A 12,555-nucleotide genomic window follows, 5' to 3' on the forward strand; every position below is an offset into this window, starting at 1 on the left:
GCTGATAATTTAAAAGACATTGCTTTGTTTGGGGTTTGGTGTAGTAGTTTGCACAAGTTAAGAGACTCAAAGTGTTCAGAGACCAATACTGACATACAGAAGCAGGAGTTCCTACTACTTAAACATTTTAAATTCAGAGCAGACTACCCATAAGAACTGTTATTTTGTAGACCAGACAGAATATGCAGGCTCTAATAAAAGCTTCTTTCATGCCTCTTTACAGAGCCATATATGAATCTCTATTCCTAAGCTCATCACTCTGTTCTCTAAGCACACAGGCTTGGCCTTACAATTTGAAACCAAAGCACTTTGCCCAGCAGATGCAGCAGAAGCCTTACCAGATCAGCACCAGCCTGAAGCAACACATCTGCCACATCTGTGTGTCCATTTTCACAGGCGTAGGTCAAAGCTGTATCTCCTGTTGCTGTAGTGGCATGAACATTGGCTCCTACAAACACAACATTTTTTCATATTGGATGTGTCCTTATCAAGTATTTCACACGAGATAAACATAAAAATCTCTGACAGCAGCTATATCCTACTGACCAACAGCCTCCACAGTCCAAGAGCATTGCTCTCATGGCAAAAATTGCTCTCATAGTGAAAATACTCCAAGGAGAGGGGGTAAGCCAAGGCTTGGAAAAAGCATGACTGACAATCTAAGCAGTTAAATCTATATGCTCTCTTATTCCTGCAGCCCCTCTATAGCAAAAAGGATTTCAGTTGTTACATCAAGTAAAAGGGAATCCAGACAGTTTTGCAGACTGTCCATTTGACTCAGAGCTGTATGCCAAGGGAGACCAGACAAAATGCATATCACTGAACTAGTATTAATACAACAAACCCATGCACTTTCCACAAATCTGCCTCCTTTCCTGCTCTTTAAAATCACTTCCTTTAAAACCATTTTGTTGAAATAATTTGTCTAGCTTCATATACACCAGCTCTCTGAAAATTACACTTGACTCTTGATATGTAACACATTATTCTTAAAAAAAGAAATGCCAATGTGATTAGCCATTTTCTTATTTTTAAGGTGTGAGGTATAATTAGAGACTCCCTGATGCCAAAACAAGGCTCCTTAATCAACTTTCTACACTATCAGCAGTGAAGTGCAGGCAGTGAGCGTTCTAAGGGAGCTGGTGACAGGTGTCACATGCTGGTGTCACTGCACCAAGTGGCACAGTTGTTACTGTCCCTCGATGAGCAGGGAGCTTCACTTTCTAAAATTACAAATCCAGCCAATTTTATGCTTATTCTTAGAGCATACAAATAAATCACCTTCCACAACAAGGAAGATATCCCAAATACAGCTCCTTTTTCTTTATTATTTTAAGCAGAACACTTCAGACTCTACCAACTTTATAAACTGAAAGATGAACATTGAAGCATCATTTTACCCCAAACTCCAGCAAGATTTAATTTTTACTACTGTATAATGTAGCAGTAAAGCTCATTCATCACAGAAACTCAGCACATTCCAGCATCTGTCTTGCACACTACTTCCCAGCACACCATTCCTAAAGAACTGGTTATTCAGGGAGACTGAATGCAGATAACCAGGCTTAGTCAAAACTGGAGTAGCAAGCAAAACCAAGCATTATCTGTATTAAAATTCTGTCCTAGATGCAGATAGCTGGAAACAATGTTTCTAATGAATGTGGATGCTTTCTAGATATGGAACAGGATCACCTGCTCCAGGAGGCACTTTCCTCTGTTACCAGTATCAAGCAATACTTAGGTGCAACATAGTCTTTTTCCTTCTTGCTAACTTATCTGAGGATATTGTTTCTTGTTACAACACTGTCACTATCAAAAGCCCAGGAATGCTCCAAATCATACAAAACACATCAAGTCCATAGTATCTGTGGGCTTCATCACTTGCTCTGAACACATACCTGCTGCCAGCAAGTATTTCACCAGTTCAAGATGACCCTCTTGAGCAGCTTCCATCAAAGGTGTTGAGCAACCAAGCTCTATATCAGCTCCTGCCTTAATAAGGAAGTCAGCAACTTCAGAGAAGCCTCCACAGCAGGCCAGGGTCAGGGCTGTTTCCTGCGTTTCCTCTGTCTGTGCGTTAATATTTGCCCCTGGGAAACAAAACAGCCATTACTGACACTGGCTGGGGAGGTGAATGCTCATCACCCCCATAGCACTTTGGGTGTTTGAGCTCTGCTCTGTGGGTACAGCAGTATCAGAGCAATGTGCACAGGACACCTGCTGGCCATGGCTCACACCGTGTCCTTCTGAGCGCTCCATGGCCACGGGATCTCACCTTGTGCCAGCAGCAAGGCCACCATCTCTTCGTGGCCTTCCCGGGCAGCTTCCATCAGAGGTGTGTAACCTTCATCATTAACCTCCTCCAGGTTGGCTCCTCGCTCGATCAGAAGCGCTGCCAGCTCCACGTGCCCGCCACAAGCGGCCAGAGTGAGCGGGGACTCGAAGGAATCCGCGGGCATGTTCACCTGGGCACCGCTGTCCAACAGCAGCCGCGCCACCTCCACGTGCCCGTCCTGCAAGAGAGGGCAACCAGGACTGAGAACTGCAGTCACTGGATGCTGTAGTTGCAACCACTATCACACCAGGCCTGAAAATGATCCTACAGGACAGGGCTTTTTTATTTATCATGGTTTAATGGTGATACTTCAACCTAACCAACATGAGGTTTTCATCTACATCGAAGTCAGGTTTAAATGCATAAGGAAAATAGAGTTAAATATACTCTATTATTTAAATAGAGTATTTAAAATATATTATTTAAAAAAGATATACTCTATTATTTAAATAGAGTATTTAAAAATAGAAATCCCAACTCTATTATATATAGAGTTGGTATTTCTATTTTTTGAGGAAAAAAGAATTATGGCACAAGACTTAATTTGCAGTACAATCTTTGGGACACAACATACTAGAGATAGCAAACAAGCGCCATTAGTAATAAACCCACTCCATGACTAAACCTCAAAACAAGCATAAGAAAAAGAGATTCTTATTCTTTGTAGTAGTAGTTGATTCATGACTCCTACAAACAAAAAACCAAAAAAGCCCCAATTGGCAACTTCTAAATCTTGGGAAAGATACCTGCAAGAGAAACTGAAGTGGGTAACAATAAGGCAGGTAACAGGAGGAGAGAAGACTTGGAAAAACTCTTAAAGGTGACTGAAAAATTCCCAGGGGTGAAGCCATAGAACAAGAGAATTAGGATTGCCAGAGCAATCTGAGTCCTTACCAATCAAAGCACATAGATGTTTCTGTCAGCTTCTCAAGAAAGTACTGTTAAACCTCTCAGTTATTTGTAATAGACCAAGTACCTAAAATCCATATTTGACCAAAGGTGTAGTTGGTAGAGAGCCACAACATCAGCAAAAGGGGAAAGCTTAAGCTGACCATGAAGCAGGCTGTAGGTAACCTGAGATGGACAGCAATCAGGGGTGCACATTAAACACAGGCTGTTGTTCTCAGAGGTTGAGAAACCTAAAAGCCAACAGTCACCTCATTAGAGGCATTACCCCAAGTGTGGCACTGTCCTGACCAAAACAAACTCTGAGGCACTTACAAAAGAATTGGTGATCAGAGACCAGACATCTCAGCAACCTGTACCTGCTGCATTCCTTAGATAGAAAGAGATGAAGACTGGGAACAGTCACAACAATTTGGTGGAACAGCTCCCTTGTGCAAGGGTGCAGCTGAATAATAACAAAAAACAAATTTCTTGTTATGGAGTTGGGACTTCAAAGGCTCATCTTCCTTTCTGCTGCTTTCAAATGTCAATACACACTCTGTAATGTCAGAACACCTAGACTGAAACACCAAAGAGCTGAAAATACACAGGCAAACCTCACAACTCTCTTCCTCAAGTGAGCTGTTTCACAGCCTCCAAATTAAGCCAGCCCTTGGATTGTTTCACCAGGAAACGAAGAAAAAGCAAACAAAAAACCCCAACCTAAACAGAACAGTGGGGCTGATTAACCTTTAGTCTGCAGTTGTGGTGCAATCTCCTTTAGGTGACAGCATGCACCCACTGTCCTTGTGAATCTCTTACTGGCACCAGGCTCTCCTCCAGGGAAGGCTATTCAAGGATTCAATTACCAGCTCACTATGGAAGACTTGGACACAGCTCCCCAGTTACACCCTGACCTTGGTCTCTTGCATCACCTCACAACTGCACTGAAAGAACACTTGATCCTCCAGCTCTCAGCACACTGGAGGAACACTGCAGCCTATCTTCCAAGGATTACAGGCTACTGGGAGAAAAATCTGTTTCCCTCTTTTTGCTGTGCTTCCTATGGAAATGAGGTCCCTGTTCTTTCTTCAAAGAAGTTTCCCAGATTGAAGAAGAGAGAAAAGGTCATCCAAGGTCTGTACAGAAATGGTGACAGATATATGCTTTGACACAATAGCACACTATTTATTAAGATGATGCTCTTGGATAGGCAAGTTTTTCCTCAATGGCTGCATTGAAATTATGTGGACAGTTGCTAGAGAACTAAGGACTACATTATTTTTCAAAATAAAATGGTAGGTCAAAAGAAAAACCTCACAACCTCATTTACAGAAACCTAGAAGAGAGCAAGTCATCTCTCCATGCAAAACACTTCCGGCAGTGATGAACAGACAATTGTAATGCATGAATCATCCAGCTCAGTGCACTTTTGGAAGGCTCATTCCACGACACACTGAGAGACCTTATTTATAAAAACAGAGGTGAAAAACACACTAAAAAAAAACCAAAACAAAACCCCAAACTAGTGATTTGTACTACATCACTGCACTGCAGATTAGTCACCCTAAACTTCACAGATGGAGCATTTAAAACAACACATCATCCCCCCAAAAATCAGAGTACTTTTCCTTTGTGAGCAGTTAGACTGAGAAAGCTGGTGGGAGCTGCAGTAAGCACTTTTTTACAATAAGAACACACAAATCCACTTGCAGCCCCCAAACAGCTTGTTATCCAAGGCTCACTCTGTTTTATCACCTCTTGCATTCCTCTCTCCTGAGGAGGGAGCAGCACAAACAAAGGTATTTACCATGCAGGCCTCCATCAGCGCCGTGTGCATCTCATCTGTTTTGTGCTCTTGATCAGCTCCAGCTTCAAGCAAAAAACGAACCATATCTAAATGGCCTTCAAATGAAACAGATAAAATAAATGAGCATTCCACATCATCAACTTTTAATAGTACAGACAATACACCTAATGAAATAATTCAGATTTTCACAGTTTGCTGTTAGAATCTTCACAAGTTACAATCGGCAAACATGGCATTTTAAAGTACTCTTTAAAAAATACCAATGCAAATGAGTCAGCAGCCTTCAGAAAGCCTTTCCCAAAGATATTGCTCAGCTGTGAGATGCAGACAGACCTGTCTAATTCAAGTTTATACAAGAACCTTTCCTTGTGACTTCAAGCTACAAAACTGTGTTTATTCCCTACTGAACTGTACAGTGACAGATCATTTGAGAGTTCCAAGGCAGCATACAACTGGGGGGATTATCGTTTAGGTATGGGTCCATGTAGGTCTGAACTTTACTTTAAGCTTTAAATAACACTCACATATTTCTAAGAACTAAGATACTCACATTATATCATATTATCTGACATTATTGTTAAAAGCTTCTACTGAGCTTTACCAAAACTTGATTTAAACTCTATTACAGTTTCTGTCATTTTAGAAATTGTCCCTTCTAAGCTTTTAGCCTCTTGATGAGCTTTCTTCTCTGTGGGAAGACTTAGTCTTACCTAAACCGACAAGAAAACAATTAACCATCTTGTGAAAGATAATACAGGACATCTCTGTGATTCAAGGTTTTACATTCCATGACTCAATTAGGTTCTGAGTCGAAAGAAACCAGAATGACCCTCCAACACATTCAGGGGAACTATTACTGGCATTTGCCTGTAAGGAACTACCATATGCTGTAGGAAATCCATGACAAATGCAGATGCAAGTCCTCAGATAGGTTATACATAGTATGTATCCTCAATCTTAACCACAGAGGCAAAGCCTAAAGATACTATGACAATAATCCACATCCTGCTTTTCTATTTGTAGAAAAACAATGGTTGGAAAGCAAACCACAGAAGCACAGTGGATTACCACTGCACTGTTACTTTACATAGAAGCTTTAAATAGCAAAAGAAATTATGTCAAAAGTCCCTAAAAGTTCATCACACTTAAGAATTCATAGCATTCTCCCAAATTACACTGAAAGAAAAGAATCCAGTAATAATGGAGGCATTGTCTCCCCATCAGATATTACAGAAACACACATTCCAACTTTGCATTTTCTGAAGAACCAACAGAGACGTTTTCAGTATTCACAGACAGTTGGTGAGGAAACTGGGAATTAAATAGAGAATGTGGTAGTGGGTAGGAGGAGAGAATGGTGGTGTGTCAAGGCACAAGTTTGGACACAGCCAGTTACAAGTTTTCATCTGCAACATGTCAAACATGTCCACCACACCTGGACACAAACACAGAATTAATACCACTACACCACACAGGAACATTTAGTGATACTGAGCTTAAAACCAAAATCCAGTTTTACAAAACTCTTAGGAAGACATTCAAAGTATTGCTGAAAGTTTTAGTCAGATAAATCCAAGCAAACAAATTTAAACAAAGCTATAAACAAGGCAAGAGACAATACCTTTATAGCAGGCGAGTGTAAGTGCACTTTCTTTGAACTCGTTGGAGTGAGTGTTGATTCCTGCACCATATTCCAGCAATACTCTTGCAACCTCCACATGGCCTGCACTGGCTGCTTCCATCAGGGGGGTATGTCCATTCTCATTGTGGTCTTCTATGTTAGCACCAGCTTTCAGTAGCACCTTCACCACGTCCACAAAGCCCCCGGCACAGGCGTAGGTGAGAGCTGTGTTCCCTGCAGAGGAGAGGTTGCATGAGAGCCCTTTCCATCACCCACTCCTAACACAGGAAGGAGATCAGTGTTAACAGCTCCAACAAACCCAAGGACATCACCAGCAGCAGCCTTTCACCTCACAGCAATGTTCCTCCAGCCCATCATTCCAGGCTTGTTATAAAACCCCAAATGACTGTAACATGAAAGTTTTAATGCCAGGCCAGTATTACAAATCAGGACTTTTTCAGTTTGACTGTTATGTTTTCTACTTTAGCACACAAAATTAGATCAAATAAACATGCACAAAACGATCAATGAGTCATTGTTACTGTAGAGTTGGGGGGTGATTTTTTTGTTTTGTCTTTTTTTTTTTTTGCCTAAGTTGTATCCTGTAATTCCTTGAAAATCTTCTACTGCTGGATGAGAATAAATTTATAATTTAAAACTCTGATACTGTAAGTGACAGACACTCACATATGGCTCATGTTTTAAATGCTACAGTCAATTTTAAGGTAACTTAGCTTAAAATGGCTAAACAGAAAGATAAAAGAATATCCCATAGTTTGGACACACGACTTGTTTGAAAATTTAAAGAAAGTTTAAATTCAATCTTAATAAACAAAATCCAACTGCAGGTTAATGCTGTCAGTGAGGTCAGTTAAGCTGTGGTCAAGAACCAGCAATACAGAGAACATTCAATGCACCCAATTTTAACTCCTCTTTAGTAAAAAGGAACAGACAGAAATAACTGGTGTTGATGGGATGTGTCCCATGGCCATCTTACCGGGTAATTTTGGATTATACCAATGAGAAAAGATAAACTTCATTTTTCTTGTTGTCTAACACCAGAGTGTTTTTTGCAGGAACAGTGCTTTTCATTAGAATTTATATTAAAACCCATATTTAATAATGGCCAGTTCAGACTCCAAACACATTCACTGCAGATCTGGTCTATTCCTAACAGTTCCTGTCACGTTTTCTTGTGAATTAAAGTGTTAGACAAAAACACAGATGTTCAGAAGAGCTGTGTGCCTTATGTGCCAGCCTTCCTAACTGTGCTCCTGCTCCCCAGTTACCTGTGGAGGACTGTGCATTGACATCTGCACAATGGACAAGGAGGAGTTTAACGATGTCCACGTAGCCTCCACTGGCAGCTGCCATCAAGGGAGTGATGTCCCCTTTATTCCCTCGATCTTCAACGTTGGCGTGCATGGCTAGAAGCACCTGGGGGAGAAATTCACTGCAGTGAGCAAATTGTAACACCAACCTTTTGTTTTTAGTGAGACTGGCTCCCCAGCCAGCTGCCAGATCCCCTCACAGCCCAGTGCCACCCCCAGGACCATGCACAGTTACTGCCTGCACTGGGCTCTGCTGCAGAAAATCCTGAGTTTCTGCATTTGCTCATAGCTAAGTTCCAGTGAAATATGGACACTTTCAAAAGTCACAGGGCAATTTATTGACCAGAATGACAGCACAGAAAATGTCACCCACAATAATGATGAGGGCACCCACAGGTGAGAAGATCTCTCCCTGTCCTGTGTTTTGGCACCAGAATGTGAAGTTGGGCATTTCTGAGAACTATCACGAAAACATTTCAAAGCAGCTGCCCTTAGATACAGAAGCAATATAGCTCAAAATTAACAGAAATTAATGCACTGTTGATACAAATTTGATTTAGAAAAAGGATTGTGTGACTGAGACACAAGCTTTTAGAAGGTAACCAGTTGTAGTATTTGGGTTTACTGATATTTTAGATACTCTTGCTCAGCAGAACAGCTGGACTGCATCTAGAACAATGCCAGAAAAGTAGATACATCACAAAACACAGGATTCATTCCTCAGACAAGTCCCTTCGATCTAAAGACATCTGTGGCTGCATTTTCCATTAAAGAAACCCAAACAATAACTAGAAACCCACAATAAGCTGTATGCATTGATATTCTGTTGAAATAACAAAAAATTATAATAACCTGAAGAGCTAAAATGTTTACCTATCCAAGAAGCCCCTCAGACAATGCTTCACAAATGTTTAGTTCTAACTCCATTTGTTACTTACTTGTGCCAATTCATAGTATCCTGCTGAGCAGGCCAAGCACAGCAGACTCTCCCCTTCTTCGGTGTGTTCATTGACGCTCCGTCCCTCATCCAGCAGCTTGCGGACAGCATTTACATCGCCATCGGAGCACGCCTCTGCCAGACTGCGACTGCAAAACAGGGACCTCACACTCAGCTCAAAATACACCTGCAACACCTGGGCAGCTTTCCTAGGCAAGGAGGAACCCTTTCAGTAAAGGCTCTGGACTTCAGTGCTAAGCTTTACTTGAAAATACACCTTATATATATATTTATCTTTATATGTACACAATTATTTCCACAGGTGAAATGGAGATAGACACTTTCCTTATTGTCTAAATTAGCTTGTTCTCATCAGTTGCTAACTTGTAATATGCTCTCATACAGACCAGATGCAGAGAGGAGTGCTCAAAGCTGGTTTTTGTGGTGTTTGCAAGACAGGAGCAAACCTCTCTGATGCTATTCCCATTTCAGGGAATGCCAGATACACAGAGGCTGTGACCATGACAAACTGCTGACTGCAGGTGCCAAGGCAAATTCCTATTGCAGACAAAGCCAAAAAGTCAGCAGTCAAGTATCACAGAGACCACTAATGTGACTACTCCAACCAGACAAACTTCTGCAATTAAGAGAGCAATCACCTACTTTTCTACAGCTAAGAGCTTGAACTTTTTTGAATAACAACTCAACTCTCTGGTACACAGAAAGAGCAGCTGGTCAGAAAGTAACACTTTTTTGTACTTTTCTCTTACCCTGTGAAGTGAATAACCTGATGGGACAGTAGTTACACCTTCAGATGCAATCTGCTTCTGCTAGCAGTAGAACAGCTCCATTACTAACTATAAAATTACCTGAACTTGAAAACAAATCCCATTCCATAGCTGGGGAACTGGGGATGGTCAGTATGTACAATTAACTGAATTTGAAAAAAAATCCCATTCCATAGTTGGGGAACTGGGGGTGGTCAGTACATACAATTAACTGAATTTGAAATAAAATTCCTTATTTGAGGAACTAGGGGTGGTCAGTACATAAAATTAATTGAATTTGAAATAAAATCTCATTCTATAGCTGAGGAACTAGGGGTGGTCAGTACATACATAGAACTGGATTCGAAATAAAATTCCTTATTTGGGTAACCAGGGGTAGTCAGTATGTAAAATTAATTGAATTTGAAATAAAATTCTATTCTATAGTTGGGGAACTGGGGGTAGTCAGTGTGTACAATTAACTGAATTTGAAATAAAATCTCATTCTATAGTTGGGGAACCAGGGGTGGTCAGCACATAAAATTAACTAAATTTGAAATAAAATCCCATTCTGTAGTTGGGGAATGGGGGTGGTTAGTATGGACATAGAACTGGATTTGAAATAAAATCTCATAGCTGGGGAACCAGGAGGGTGGTCAGTATGTACAATTAAGTGAATTTGAAATAAACCCCTATTCCGTACTTGGGGAACTAGGGGTGGTCAGTATATACAACTAACAGGATTTGAAATAAAATCCCATAGTTGGAGAACCAGGGGTGAACAGTACATACAACTAACTGGATCTGAAATAAAATCCCATAGTTGGAGAACCAGGGGTGAACAGTACATACAACTAACTGGATCTGAAATAAAATTCCATAGTTGGAGAACCAGGTGCGGTCAGAACATACATAGAACTGGATTTGAGATAAAATCCCATTCCATAGTTTGGGAACTAGGGCTGGTCAGTATGTACAATTAACTGAATTTGAAATAAAATCCCATAGTAGGGGAACAGGGCTGGTCAGTACGAACCATTAACTGAATTTGAAATAAAACCCCATAGCTGGTGAACCAGGGGTGGTCAGTATGTACAATGAACTGGATCTGAAATAAAGCCCCATAGCTGGGGAACCAGGAGTGGTCAGTATGTACAATGAACTGGATCTGAAATAAAACCCCATAGCTGTAGCACCAGGGCTGGTCAGCATGTACAATGAACTGGATCTGAAATCAAACCCCATAGCTGGGGAACCAGGGGCAGTCAGTATGTACAATGAACTGGATCTGAAGTAAAACCCCATAGCTGGTGAACCAGGGGCAGTCAGCATGTACAATGAACTGGATCTGAAATCAAACCCCATAGCTGGTGAATCAGGGGCAGTCAGTATGTACAATGAACTGGATCTGAAATCAAACCCCATAGCTGGTGAACCAGGGGCAGTCAGCATGTACAATGAACTGGATCTGAAGTAAAACCCCATAGCTGGGGAACCAGGGGCAGTCAGTATGTACAATGAACTGGATCTGAAGTAAAACCCCATAGCTGTAGCACCAGGGGCAGTCAGCATGTACAGTGAATGGATTTCACTGGAGAAGCAGGGTGCCCAGCACGTACTTGTCCACCTGGCCGTTGTTGTGGTTGTTCTCGGCCCTCATGCGCGTCAGCGCGGCCGCCGCCTCGTCCAGCGCGCAGCTGACGGACGACGTCAGTCTCCGGAGAACCTCGGGATCTGCGAAGGCTTTGCCATCGGCAGTGGACAATTTACCAATTCCTTCAGGGCACGTTCGTTCATCAGTCGGGTTAGTATGAAAGTCACACAAAAGAAATGCAAAGACACTATTTTAGAGTTCAGCCACATGCACTATTAGTTAAAAATCATTTGCAAACATGCCAGATAATTAGCTACTTAAAACGAAACTATCTGCTAACATTTGCCCAAGACCCGAATATTTAATTAACTATAATAATATTTAATTAACTAAAACCCTATATCTTTCAATTGGCAGCTTTGTTACTTATCCTGAAGTCTCAAGTCATACCTTTGAAGAACTTAAAAGAAGCTCAAAAACCATCATAATGGGGCATTAAGGATAAATACAGGCATTGAAGCCCAAAACCAGAAGTTTGGGAAATAGATGTGATTTAGTATTTTCTGAATGTGAAGAATTTTTCAACTTAAAATACTTATTATCCCTTTCCCACCCAAAACAAAGCAGACTGAGTTCTAATATACTTTTTTTTAAGAGTAGGAAAACTTAAAATGTTTATTAGTTTTAACTCCACCAATTTACCACTCTAAATTGCCCTGCTCTAGCTACAGGAGCAAAAGTTAGGAAAGGAAATTTCAAATACTATAAGTATACTTGAAATCAATGCCTCTCCTTCACAGACATAACACAGCAGAAATGCTTAGATTCAAGGAACTTTCTTAACAGTTTCTTTTTTTATAACAGGTTCTTTGCTCAAGTTTTACTCCTCATAGTTTAACATGTGGAAACAATCACTGCAGTGTGGGCAGGGCTTGTATCTTCAGGTACAAATGCACAAACAGCACAAACACCTCCCAGCCACCCACAAAACAACCCCAAACATAAATCAATCAATTTCATGTGCTACAAAAGACAAATGGTTACTGCTTTATAGATCAGCCACTTTCACCAGTCATGAATCAGTAACTTCAAGTCCTTAGCTATTAAAAAGGGTCAAATTAGATAGAAACCTTTGGATATAAGCACCTTATCCCTCAGAAGATTTGCTATTTGGCATGTGCACATCTCTGCAGGCTTGATTTACACCACAATGTAAATGTAAATGTTTGATTTCCCACAACCCAGCTTGTAATTATTACAGAATAAATCATATTT

The 12,555-nt window shown here is 40.9% G+C and overlaps 1 protein-coding gene across 11 annotated transcripts in view; it reads right to left on the reverse strand.

Annotated features, from left to right (window-relative positions):
- The window catches only part of ANKHD1 (ankyrin repeat and KH domain containing 1), a 100,403-nt gene that overhangs the window by 53,698 nt on the left and 34,150 nt on the right, over positions 1–12,555 (reverse strand). For all 11 annotated transcript variants that reach the window (XM_071443045.1, XM_071443043.1, XM_071443048.1 and 8 more), the window contains exons 3-10: positions 11,306–11,462; positions 8,921–9,068; positions 7,941–8,088; positions 6,652–6,885; positions 5,031–5,125; positions 2,276–2,513; positions 1,899–2,090; positions 339–448 (exon numbers count right to left, since the gene is read on the reverse strand). In XM_071443045.1, the coding sequence (XP_071299146.1) occupies positions 339–448; positions 1,899–2,090; positions 2,276–2,513; positions 5,031–5,125; positions 6,652–6,885; positions 7,941–8,088; positions 8,921–9,068; positions 11,306–11,462 (1,322 nt within the window). The remainder of the gene's footprint in view (positions 1–338; positions 449–1,898; positions 2,091–2,275; positions 2,514–5,030; positions 5,126–6,651; positions 6,886–7,940; positions 8,089–8,920; positions 9,069–11,305; positions 11,463–12,555) is intronic.

This window comes from Agelaius tricolor, unplaced genomic scaffold (genome assembly GCF_023055355.1).
Source record: "Agelaius tricolor isolate 1412-34295 unplaced genomic scaffold, bAgeTri1.0.p SCAF_18, whole genome shotgun sequence".
Taxonomy (NCBI): Eukaryota; Metazoa; Chordata; class Aves; order Passeriformes; family Icteridae; genus Agelaius; species Agelaius tricolor.